We start from the raw sequence: 12407 nt of genomic DNA on the forward strand, positions 1-12407 counted from the left end.
ACATGTAAATATATAAATATAGATATATAAATATCGATATTTAAAAACAAAGACATTATTCTTCACTTTTCCCCAAATAACTTTAACGTTTGTGAAAAAAGAAAAGAAAAGCCATGCTTTTCCCTCTCATAACGTATTTTTTTCCAGTTCCGACTAAAAATATAATTTTAAAAATTATTTAAAAACATGTGAATACATAAATATCTATATTTAAAAACAAAGACATTCTTCTTCACTTTTCCACAAATAACTTTAACGTTTGTGGGGGGGAAAAAAAACCTCTCATAACGTATTTTTAAAAATGCACTAACAGTAATTAAAGCTATAAATCATATATAAAATGTATTTTTATATTTGTATTTTGTTTCCTTCGAACACAACAATTAAAATAAAAAACTTGACCGGGATACATTTGATGTTGCACTTGTAGCCGTTTCCGGTTTTTACGTTTACGTCACTCATTCGCGAGAGATCGCTTGTTTTTTTATTTTATAAACCTTTATTTATAAATTGCAACATTTACAAACAATTGAGAAATAATAATAATCAAAATAAGTACAGAAACAGTACAAAACAGCGGTGCACGTCATTGGTGGGCTGATCCGGATTCGCTTTGTTTTGTCAATTCCGACTTAAAACTGTCATTTTAAAAATTATTTAAAAACATGTAAATATATAATGTGATAGTTAAGAAGCGCGATATTTAAATAGTGTCAATTTTCCCCTCGTAATTAAAGCTATAATTTACGTGATAATAATGGCATGTTGTTTTATTGTATGTTTATTTTGTTTCATTAGAGCAGAAAAAAGAAGAAGAAGCTTGACCGGAATACAATTGATGTTGCACACGCAGTCGCTTGTTTTGTCATTTCCGACTAAAACTGTAAATTTAAAAAATATTTAAAAACATGTAAATATATAAATATCGATATTTAAAAAATAAAAAAAGCCATTCTTATTTACTATTCCACAAATAACTTTAAAGTGTGTGGACAAAAAAAACAATGCATTTCACTCGAATCATTTATTGGGGAAAAAATGCGCTAGCAGTAATTAAAGCTATAAATGTACGTGATAATAATGCCATGTTGTTTTTTATATGATTATTTTGTTTCATTAGAACAGAAAAATAAATTAAAAAATCTTGACCGGAATACAATTGATGTTGCACACACTTGCTTTGTCACTTCCGACTAAACCCTAATTTTAAATATTATTTAAAACATGTAAATATATAAATATCTATATTTAAAAACAAAGTATTTCTTCTTCACTATTCCACAAATAACTTTAACGTTTGTGGACAAAAAAACAAGCAATTCATTTCACTCTCATAATTTATTGGGAAAAAATGCACTAGCATTGATTAAATCTATAAATCTACGTGATGATTATGAATTTTTATATGTTTATTTTGTTTCATTAGAACAGAAAAATTAAATAAAAAGCTTGACCGGAATACAATTGATGTTGCACACGGCTGACCCGGATTCGCTTGTTTTGTCAGTTCCGACTAAAACCGTAATTTAAAAAAATATTTAATAATATGTACATATATAAATATTGATATTTAAAAACAAAGCTATTCCTCTTCACTATTCCAGGAAAAAAGACGAAGAAGCTTGACCGGAATACATTTGATGTTGCACACGTAGCCGTTTCCGGGTTTTACGGACACGTCACTCATCCGCTGGAGCACATCTATCTTACCGGTGTAGCTTAATACTCCAAATAACGCCGCAATAATGTCGGCGTCGGTTTTGTCGGTGATTTCTCGGTTCCTGGAAGAATACACCACCTCCACGTCCAACAAGCTGAAAGTGGTGGATGCGTATTTGTTGTACATTCTGCTGACGGGAGTGCTGCAGTTCCTCTACTGTCTGCTGGTCGGAACTTTCCCTTTCAACAGCTTTTTGTCGGGCTTCATCTCTTGCGTGGGCTCCTTCATCCTCGCTGGTGAGTTCAAAGTCACCGGAGAGAGGAAAAAATTCATCCCTGAATGCCGAGTCTGGCTTTAAAAGCAACAGTGCTAACGTGTGCTCTTGTGGAAGTTAGCAATTAGCATTAGCTTTGGCGTTAGCACACTAAACATCAACAAACATCAAGGCTTTTTTTTTAAAATGCGGTTGACATGTACGGAAGTAAAATTGTCTCACATCAACTTATATATATCAATATGATATTAATAAATATCCATCCATCTTCTTCCGCTTATCCGAGGTCGGGTCGCGGGGGCAGCAGCCTAAGCAGGGAAGCCCAGACTTCCCTCTCCCCAGCCACTTCGTCCAGCTCCTCCCGGGGGGGATCTCGAGGCGTTCCCAGGCCAGCCGGGAGACATAGTCTTCCCCTTGGCCTCCTGCCGGTCGCGCGTGCCCCCAAACGACTCCCTAGGGAGGGCGTTCGGCTGGCATTCTTAGCAGATGCCCGAAACACCTCACCTGGCTCCTCTCCATGTGGAGGAGCAGCGGCTTTACTTCGAGTTTCTCCCGGAAGACAGAGATTCTCACCCTATCTCTAAAGGAGAGACCCGCCACCCGGCGGAGGAAACTCATTTCGGCCGCTTGTACCCGTGATCTTGTCCTTTCGGTTGTAACCCAAAGCTCATGAACACAGGTTAGGATGGGAACGTAGATCGACCGGTAAATTGAGAGCTTTGCCTTCCGGCTCAGCTCCTTCTTCACCACGACGGATCGATACAGCGTCCGCATTACTTAAGACGCCGCACCGATCTCACGATCCACTCTTGCCCCACTCGTGAAGAAGACTCCGAGGTACTTGAACTCCTCCACCCATCCCCTCCCTCCATCTTTACTCCATTAACAACTAAAATGTCAAGGTCGGTCACGGCATGTTGTTGCTGTAAATGTTGGAGGAGATTGTGAAACTGAAACAGTACAAAAAGAATGCCATTGTATGTCAATCATAACACTAATGTGGTAGGATATTATCTAATGCTCACGACGCCAGCGTGATTACATTACGATAGCACGAACAAAAACGCTACTATTAAAAATGTCACCGTTTAGTAATTATGAATCAGTTTTAGTTATATTGTAAAATATTCAAAGGTTGCATAGATTTCTATGGTGCTCTCGAGGAGTGCTTAGCTGGTGTAGACAACGTAGAGAAAATTATAACTGGAGACCTGAACACAGATATTCAACGCAGAGATGCGCCTGTCTTCAAATCTTACAGCAAGCTTTGTAATCTGCACGGCCTCTCCCAGCTAATAACACTACCCACAAGGGTGTGTGATTCCACCCAATCAACCGTAGATCTCATTCTCACATCAGACCGGCAAAACATAAAAAATAGTGGGGTCATGATCTGTGGTCTTAGCGACAATTATCTAACCTTCTGCACCCGCAAAATAACTAAACCCAAAGCCAATGGCCACATAACAGCTCAATCCAGATCCCTTAAAACATACTCCAGTGATCATTTCAACCTTAAATTAGGTGAGTGGGACTGGTCCCCTCTGCTCACGAGCAACCTGGTGGAAGATGCTTGGGATCGCTTCAAAACAGTGTTCCTAGCAATAATAAATGATATGGCTCCCGTGAAAACAGTCAGGATCAAAGCCCGCTCTGAATCATTGCTGAATCCAGACCTATTAGCTGCCAGAGACAGACAGAAAATACTTTGAATACCAAAAGTGTAAATGGGTGAAAATCTACAATCTACTGATAAAAGTTTCAATCAATCAATCAATGCATGGAGTGGTGAATGAAGAAACCATACGAGTAGACAGAACGACACTTGTACTTCCGGTTCATGAAACCGAAGGAAATACCGTTGGCGCCTGCAGTGAGCTAACTCGTCCAAAAGATGGCGCCATAGCGCAGACGATGACACATCTCCTCACCCTTTCACAGCCATTAGCGAAGGAAAATAATAAATTAGCCGCGCCGTTCAGGGTTCAAAGCGTAGGAAAATGTAGCGCCTTATAGTCTGGAAAATACGGTAGTATTTGTTTTTGCGTTTTGCTCTCTTGTTCAGTTTTGAAGCATAACATGATAGTGTTGCAAGTGTGAGTACTAAATAAACTAAGTAAGGAGGGACATGGCCTGTGTTTTGTGTAAGTGTGTACATACTGTACCTATACATTATATATAATGCTGATGTTGTATGTATTGTGTTTAGTATGTCTTCGTATCCAGATCAACCCACAGAACAAAGGGGACTTCCTGTCCATCTCACCGGAGAGAGCCTTTGCCGACTTTCTGTTCGCTCACACCGTCCTGCATCTTGTCGTCATGAACTTCATTGGCTGAAGAGCCGTTTATTTGCCTGACAGCAGCCCCTCTGTGGAAGGTGTGTATTTTAACACGGTCTTTCAAAGCCGATACATTTACTGTGATAGGGAGATTCGATGGAACTAAGGCCCCTTCTAAGGTTATCCAGGGTAAATTCCACCTAACCTTATCCGTGGCCACACACAACAATGCCACCGTTTAAGACTCCGGCCGCAGGCACTACGCGTCATAGTCACCGCTGACCTGGAAGTGTATCCTTACCCTGTGTTTCAATGTAAACTATTGCCACGTTTCTTTGAACAGTAAACCTTGCTTGCCACACCATCAACAGCTGTTAGACTATTGTAGTCAGTCACACCTGAGCCATCACAATGGACGAGTGAAAGTAAACAATGTGATAAAGAACATTGTACAACAACCAACAACAGGACACTGTGCTTGTAGGCTGAAAATGGCGGTCGTACTTGCAGCCGCAACCACTTCATGCTTCACAATAGTTCCATCCATCCATCTTCAACCGCTTATCCGGAATCGGATCGTGGGGACAACAGCTCCAGCAGAGACCCCCAGACTTCCCTCTCCAGAGCAACATTAGCAACTTCCTGGGGTATCCCGAAGCGTTCCGAAGCCAGAGAGGAGATGTAATCCACCCCATCTGGTCCTTGGCCTGCCCCGGGGTCTCCTCCCAGTGGGACATGCAACGAGGACCTCCCTAGGGAGACGCCCATGAGGCATCCGCACGAGATGCCTTAACCACCTAAGGTGCCTCTTTTCTAAGTGAAGGAACAGCGGCTCTACCCCGAGTCTCTCTCGGGTGACTGAACTTCTCACCCTATCTCTAAGGGAGATGCCAGCCACCCTTCTGAGGGAACTTATTTCGGCCGCTTCGGTCATGACCCACACTTTATGACCATAGGTGAGAGTAGGAATGTAGATAGCTCGGTAGGTGGCTCAGCTCTAGTTTTGTCACAATAGTTATGGAGTACAAAACTAGACGTTGAGTAATCGCTCGACTTACATCGTGGATAACAACTAGTAATAGTCTGCTTTGCCAGGCCAAATGCATTCGCTGTTTTTCGTAGTCTTCCCTTGTCCATGGGAGCCCGCGTTGTCATTTTCTCCCCTACGTCAAATGGACAAAGTCTTTCACTAAGTAGAATCACAGCTGACCTGGACATTGGAAAGTTCTCTTGCCGTTCCTCTGACACAACACACTCGGTGACAAACATATCCCACCAGGCTGCCGTTCTTCCAGGCCTTATCCAAAACCGTCGCTCAACGTTGCTATGTTGCCATCTGAGATGTGTTGTATCCCAAATAGCTGCAATCGCCCGTTTCTTTCTCTTAAGGTATTCATGTGTGATTTCCAAAAGTGTCTGTACATGTACAAGAAGGAGAAACACGGGCATGTCTGGATGACTCGTCGCCATCTTTCCAGTGGTTTCCGCCGAGTTACCGAACGGGTTGTTATGAAACTGACTGTGGCCCGTTCTTTCTGATGTCACTTCCTGTGTGAGGCGCGGCCTTTCTGGCGTCACTTCCTCTCCGAACTCAGTTTGTAAACGATCAATGAGTCCATACAAAGCTTAGAGCCAGATATTCCAAGACATAGATGGCGCACTTACCCGTGAAACAATTGTCCGAGGAGGGGAACCTTAAACTGTGATTTAGTGTGGCTGTAACAAAGCTTAGGCTAATTAATTATTACTTTAAGGGGTTATCCGGCTTAGTGTAGACATGGCCTAAATGTTGATGCCTTTTTTCAAGGCGGGAGTAAGAATAAGGTAAAAATCCGCATCTAGGTCAGTAGTCTTGACATGTAATTGATTTTGTTTTGATGGCTTGTCTGAATAAGGCGAGGAGACTAGTATTGAAGATGAACTATTTATTTATAAGTACAAACCGTAACGATACCAACGCTGAAAAGAAGGCCGTGCCCAACAAAGTCTGGCTCGTTCTCTCTTCGAGTTGTTTGGGGGTTGTCAAATGTAACTGGAAGTTAACCTAAGGGCATGTTTACACCCCTTAAACAAATAATTATTTAGCCTAAACCCCGTGTCAGCCACACTAAATCATCGTTTGAGGTTCGCCTCCTCGGGACAATTTTTCACACGGGTAAGTGCGCCGTCTATTTCTTGAATCTCCGGCTCTTAGCTTTGTATGGACTTATTGATTGTTTACAAACTGAGTTCGGAGAGGAAGTGACGTCAGAAAGAACGCGCCACAGCCAGCTTCATAATAAAGCTTGTTTCGTAACTCGGAGCTAACTACTGTAAATATGGAGGCGAGTCATCCAGACATGCCCGTGTTTCTCCTTCCTTTACATGTACAGACGCTTGTGGAAATCACACATGAATACCTTAAGAGAAAACGATTGCAGCTATTTGGGATACAACACTTCTCAGACGGCAAGAGAACTTTCCAATGTCCGGTTCAGCTGTGATTCTACTTAGCGAGAAACTTCGCCCATTTGTCGAAGGAGAGACAAAGAGAATGCAGGCTCTCGTGGATGTGATAAAAAAGGTAGCTGGTGCTTTGTAATACCTGGCCGTCGATGGAAGACTACGGAAAATGGCGAATGCTTTTGGACTGGCAAAGCAGACTGTATCAGTTATTGTCCGCGGACTCAACGTCTAGGTCCAGAGTATATAAAGTCCCCAAAAAGGATTGGACAATGAAGATGAAGGCAAAAGAGTGAGAAGTGTCCAGACCAGATACCTAGATCCCTATATTGTTGTAAAATGATCTTTATCACATTGTTTACGTGTCCATTAAAAATGTGATTAATTTATGATGTCTCAGGTGTGATTCACTACAATAGGGCCCCACAGCGACACTGGATTCCAGTTAATTGAAAACCACAACACTGGATATTGTTCAGATAAGTTAAATTCAAGAACTTGCACACAAAGCAACACTGGAGGTGACTATGACGTGCGCATTTTCCACGCATGCGTACCAGGCCGGCTGACGGATGGGACGAGGGGGTCTTAAACGACCATTGTGTGTGGATAAGGTTAGGTGGGATTTACCCTGGATAACCTTAGTCGGCTTAGTGTAGAAGGGGCCTTATTCTACAAACGGAGTAAGTAAAAACGGTAACAAAACCAGCGCGGAAAAGAAGTCTGGCTCGTTCTCTCTCGGTTGCGCCTCCTCTCACATGTTTTTGTCCTCTGCTTCCCCTCCGAGTAGTTTGGGGGTTGTCAAATGTAACTGGAAGTTAACCTAAGCGTGTGTTTTGGACACACACATTCGTCCAGTCTCGCTTAGTCTCCTTCCTGACACCTCTTCTCACCATCGAAACCAAATACGATAGTGTACTCAATGCATTTTGTAAGCAGTTAACAGAGCAGTTCTTTTTAAAATAGTAGGGCTAACTTGTACCACTAACTGATATTTTTCAATTTAATGTAGTGACGAGTGTGTTTGTGCTATACGGAAACTTATGTATAAATGTTTTTTTTGTTTTACTAATCAAACTCATTCTTCCTTTGTTCCTAGATGCAGACGAGAGAAGTTATGAAAAAATAAAATCCTCAAGACATCTCCTTTTGTACCGCCTGATTGCTACAGTTTGGATTTTTTTTGTCTTTGTTTATATTTGTCCATTTTCTAATTTGCTACGAGGCACACAAATAAAGATGGTGACACGTTTGAGATGCTGAACTTTCTTCTTTCTTTCATCTACAGGTTTTGACAGGATTCTAATTAAACACCCAGTGAAGATACATGTTTTATTTGTACACACCCCAAAAATAGATTTAATAGAGTGGAAAAACAAGTGGCCTCTATATTGAAGAATTATCATGTATATCTGATTTATGACACTTAAAGACTTTCAAAGTTTGTGGGTAAATAGATTTGATCAAAAAAAAGTATCAATCTTATGGAGATTCCCGATCCATTTTGAGAAATAACGAGGAACCATAGATCCCTTCCCCATCAACAACAATGCTAATCAAGCAGACTCTGTGTTAGCCAATGAATACTTTGGGAAAAATTATCATCCAGAACCTTCTATTTTTAAGCTCCAACACGAGAATGAGCAATAAGTTTTATTGAAACACTAGCATCCGCAGCATTGCTAGGCGCTAAACATACAAGCTAACCATAATTTAAAAAAAACACTAAAATATTTCCACTCTTGAACAGAACGCTCACATAATTCAGTTTAGGTGAAGAATCACAATACTCAAAAGGGGTTAAAAAAAGTTGCATCTTTTTGTGTCTTTTTCGCCATCTTGTGGGATGAAAAAGTACTTACCCGTGGCCTCCTACCGGTCGGACGTGCCCTAAACACCTCCCTCGGGAGGCGTTCGGGTGGCATCCTGACCAGATGCCCGAACCCCCTCATCTGGCTCCTCTCCATGTGGAGGAGCAGCGGCTTTACTTTGAGCTCCCCCCGGATGGTAGAGCTTCTCACCCTATCTCTAAGGGAGAGCCCCGCCACCCGGCGGAGGAAACTAATTTCGGCCGCTTGTACCTTTGATCTTGTCTTGTCTTGACTTTTGAGGGCTGGAAGGAGGCTTTTCCCTGGGGATCTCAGAGCTAGCAGCCCGTGGCCTCCTACCGATCGGACGTGCCCTAAACACCTCCCTAGGGAGGCGTTTGGGTGCCATCCTGACCAGATGCCCGAACCACCTCATCTTGCTCCTCCCCTAGGGAGGCGTTTGGGTGCCATCCTGACCAGATGCCCGAACCACCTCATCTGGCTCCTCTCGATGTGGAGGAGCAGCGGCTTTACTTTGAGCTCCCCCCGGATGGTAGAGCTTCTCACCCTATCTCTAAGGGAGAGCCCCGCCACCCGGCGGAGGAAACTCATTTCGGCCGCTTGTACCCGTGATCTTGTCTTGTCTTGACTTTTGAGGGCTGGAAGGAGGCTTTTCCCTGGGGATCTCAGAGCCAGCAGCCCGTGGCCTCCTACCGATCGGACGTGCCCTAAACACCTCCCTAGGGAGGCGTTTGGGTGGCATCCTGACCAGATGCCCGAACCACCTAATCTGGCTCCTCTCCATGTGGAGGAGCAGCGGCTTTACTTTGAGCTCCCCCCGGATGGTAGAGCTTCTCACCCTATCTCTAAGGGAGAGCCCCGCCACCCGGCGGAGGAAACTCATTTCGGCCGCTTGTACCCGTGATCTTGTCCTTTCGGTCATAACCCAAAGCTCATGACCATAGGTGAGGATAGGAATGTAGATTGACCGGTAAATTGAGAGCTTTGCCTTCCGGCTCAGCTACCTCTTCACCACAACGGACCGATACAGCGTCCGCATTACTGAAGACGCCGCACCGATCCACTCTTCCACTCACTCGTGAACAAGACTCCAAGGTACTTGAACTCCTCCACTTAGGGCAGAGTCTCCTCCCCAACCCGGAGATGGCACTCCACCCTTTTCCGGGCGAGAGCCATGGACTCGGACTTGGAGGTGCTGATTCCCATCCCAGTCCCTTCACACTCGGCTGCGAACCGATCCAGTGAGAGCTGAAGATCCTGGCCAGATGAAGCAAGTATTTCCAGTATGACTGATCTAATAACATGGTCAGAGTTTAAAAGCGTTACTATAGTGACGTAGAATCTACGTAAAATTACCGCAGTGGAATGACATTTTAGACAGTATTTTCACATACTTTGAGGATTGTAAACACAATTGGATATGGTTTAATGGATACAATGAAACATAAATAAGCATTAAGTCAACTTGTGTTTCAACTCTACCGCTACTTTAACTGCAGGACCGACACAAACACGATGTTGCCAAACACTGATAACGCCAATTGCAACATTTTTGGCGGTTTTGTGGTGCATGAAATACTAATATTTTGTTGATATTCTGTATTTTGCTGTTTATATAAACCAACCATTTAACTGTTCATGTTAGGGAGTAAGCAAACATGATTACCAAATAATTAATTGCACATGATTCCTCTTCAGTGGGTTAGGACTAAACCATTAGATTGTCGAAGGATTCTTCAACGCAGCTCTTCTTGCTATGGTCTCAATGGCGGGGCTCTGAGACAAACTGTGGGTGGATGACGTAACGAGCCGCCTGGCAGGGCTTCACCACGTGGAAACAGCTGTTGAGACACCAATACAAAAAATGGCGGTTGTAATCTGTTGGTTAACAATGATCTACATTTCTTGGCCATTCCATGAAGGACAACTGAACAATCTGATGAGAACCGATACAATACATTCCAAGATTGCCCTGACAGTTTAAATATTGAGACTTATTTTAGAGTTGTAGACCTAAAAATGTCAAATCCCCCCCAAAATATACACAAAAGTGATTTTAGGCTTGTTTTCTAACGAGTTTAGCCCATTTTGCAACGCCCACTTTCAGCTCCAAGATGCATGGGCAGGCCAGTTTCAACCTGCTGACGTCACCCGCAGAAGCCAGGAAACAACTTCAATATTGTTTTTTTGGTAGAATCTTCATGTGAAATCATGTCGTTTTTGTGCACAATTTGAAGGACTGATCAAATATGCCTGCCAGATCAGTAGCAGCCTCAACGGGAGTAAGACTGAGTCAGAACCCGCGGAAAACAGAGGGAAAAAAGAGCAGATTCGGCACTCAAAAACAAGAGAAACTGAAGGTAAGTCGCTGGTGTTCTATTTCGCGTCCTCATAATACTTAAAAATCATCAAAGACGTCCGCCCAGAATAAAAAAATTTCAAATGTTTTGCGTCCCTAATGAGTACGGTGAGTTAAGTACTAGTCTATTGTGTTATACAAGACCTCGATGTTGTTTGCTGAGCTGGAAGACTATCACGAATATCGGATCTTTTCCACGGATGTAGGCCTCCATGTTTCCTGTGAAAAACAGAAGTTGAAAGGGGAAGATCGCTAGAGTTCTGCACTAAAACCCTTAAAATCAAAGTAAAGAATTGTGGTTTTTGAACGCTAGAAATGTAGTTTGAGGCGGTAAAAGATCACCTCGCTGAGTGGGATGGTTGTTTCTGCAGATCTTGCACTGCGGGTGGGTTTATGGCGGGCATGTGTTGGGGTCTCCTCGGGCCCGCAGCGTCGACGGGACAAGTCTTGACCGGACTATAGGATGACATACGCCTGACGGGGGGGGAGGAAGGGACGGCCAGTGAACACGGGAGGTGTAGGTTGAAGGGGTCTGTGCCATGGTATGGGACAGGTCTTTAGATTGCGTGGAAAAAGGAAGTCCTGCCAAAGCAACCAGAAAACATAAACTAGAGTTTATAACCTGACTTTTTTATTGGCAGTTTATTCCATTCATGTGCAGAATAAGAACTAATCCATGTTTGCTTTGATCTCTGGGCTCTGCTGCCTGACCTGAGACTGCAGATCTCAGAGGCCTACCGGGTTTAGCATTTCAAAGATGTATTGTGGACCTCAACAATTCAGTGATTTATAGACCGACACTATATTGCCAAAAGTATTTGGCCACCCATCCAAATGATGAGAATCAGGCGTCCTAATCTCTTGGCCCGGCCAAAGCATGGAGACTGTTTCTACAAACATTTGTGAAAGAATGGGTCGCTCTCAGCGATTTCCAGCGTGGAACTGTCATAGGATGCCACCTGTGCAGCAAATCCAGTCGTGAAATTTCCTCGCTCCTAAATATTCCAAAGTCAACTGTCGGCTTTATTATAAGAAAAGTGAAGCGTTTGGGAACAACAGCAACTCAGCCACCAAGTGGTAGGCCACGTAAACTGACAGAGAGGGGTCAGTGGATGCTGAAGCGCAGAGTGCAAATACTTGTCAGTTGCTACAGAGCTCCAAACTTCATGTGACCTTCCGATTAGCCCACGTACAGCACGCAGAGAGCTTCATGGAATGGGTTTCCATGGCCGAGCAGCTGTATTTCGTGCCTTTCTCACCATTTCCGGAACTAAATTGGGTGCCAAAGTTGACCGACTTCTCAGGTTATTTCCTCAGCCTTCTGCTATCAAGGTGAGAGGCATAATTTGTGATCTAAAATTACATTTCACTAACTCAGAGGCGAGAAAGCAGCTCACCAGCAGAAAATCTCAAAATAGCATCACAAGCTAGTTCACTCTCGCTGACCACGACGTTGCTATAAATAGTTTGTCTGCGTTAGCACTTGTAATAGCAATATCACTAATAGGCGGTTAATATTCAAGTCACAAAATTAAATGGAGTATTTATGGCAGTTTTTGGA

At 43.3% G+C, this 12407-nt stretch overlaps 1 protein-coding gene across 1 annotated transcript; it reads left to right on the forward strand.

Annotated features, from left to right (window-relative positions):
* The first annotated feature begins 1620 nt into the window (after window positions 1-1620).
* Window positions 1621-7913, forward strand: dad1 (defender against cell death 1). The gene is made up of 3 exons (XM_062070807.1): window positions 1621-1956; window positions 4144-4314; window positions 7758-7913. Exons 1-2 carry the CDS (start codon window positions 1746-1748, stop codon window positions 4272-4274), a joined length of 342 nt encoding a protein of 113 aa, XP_061926791.1. The 5' UTR covers window positions 1621-1745; the 3' UTR covers window positions 4275-4314; window positions 7758-7913.
* The last annotated feature ends 4494 nt before the right edge of the window (window positions 7914-12407 follow it).

Source organism: Entelurus aequoreus, linkage group LG14 (assembly GCF_033978785.1).
Source record: "Entelurus aequoreus isolate RoL-2023_Sb linkage group LG14, RoL_Eaeq_v1.1, whole genome shotgun sequence".
Taxonomy (NCBI): Eukaryota; Metazoa; Chordata; class Actinopteri; order Syngnathiformes; family Syngnathidae; genus Entelurus; species Entelurus aequoreus.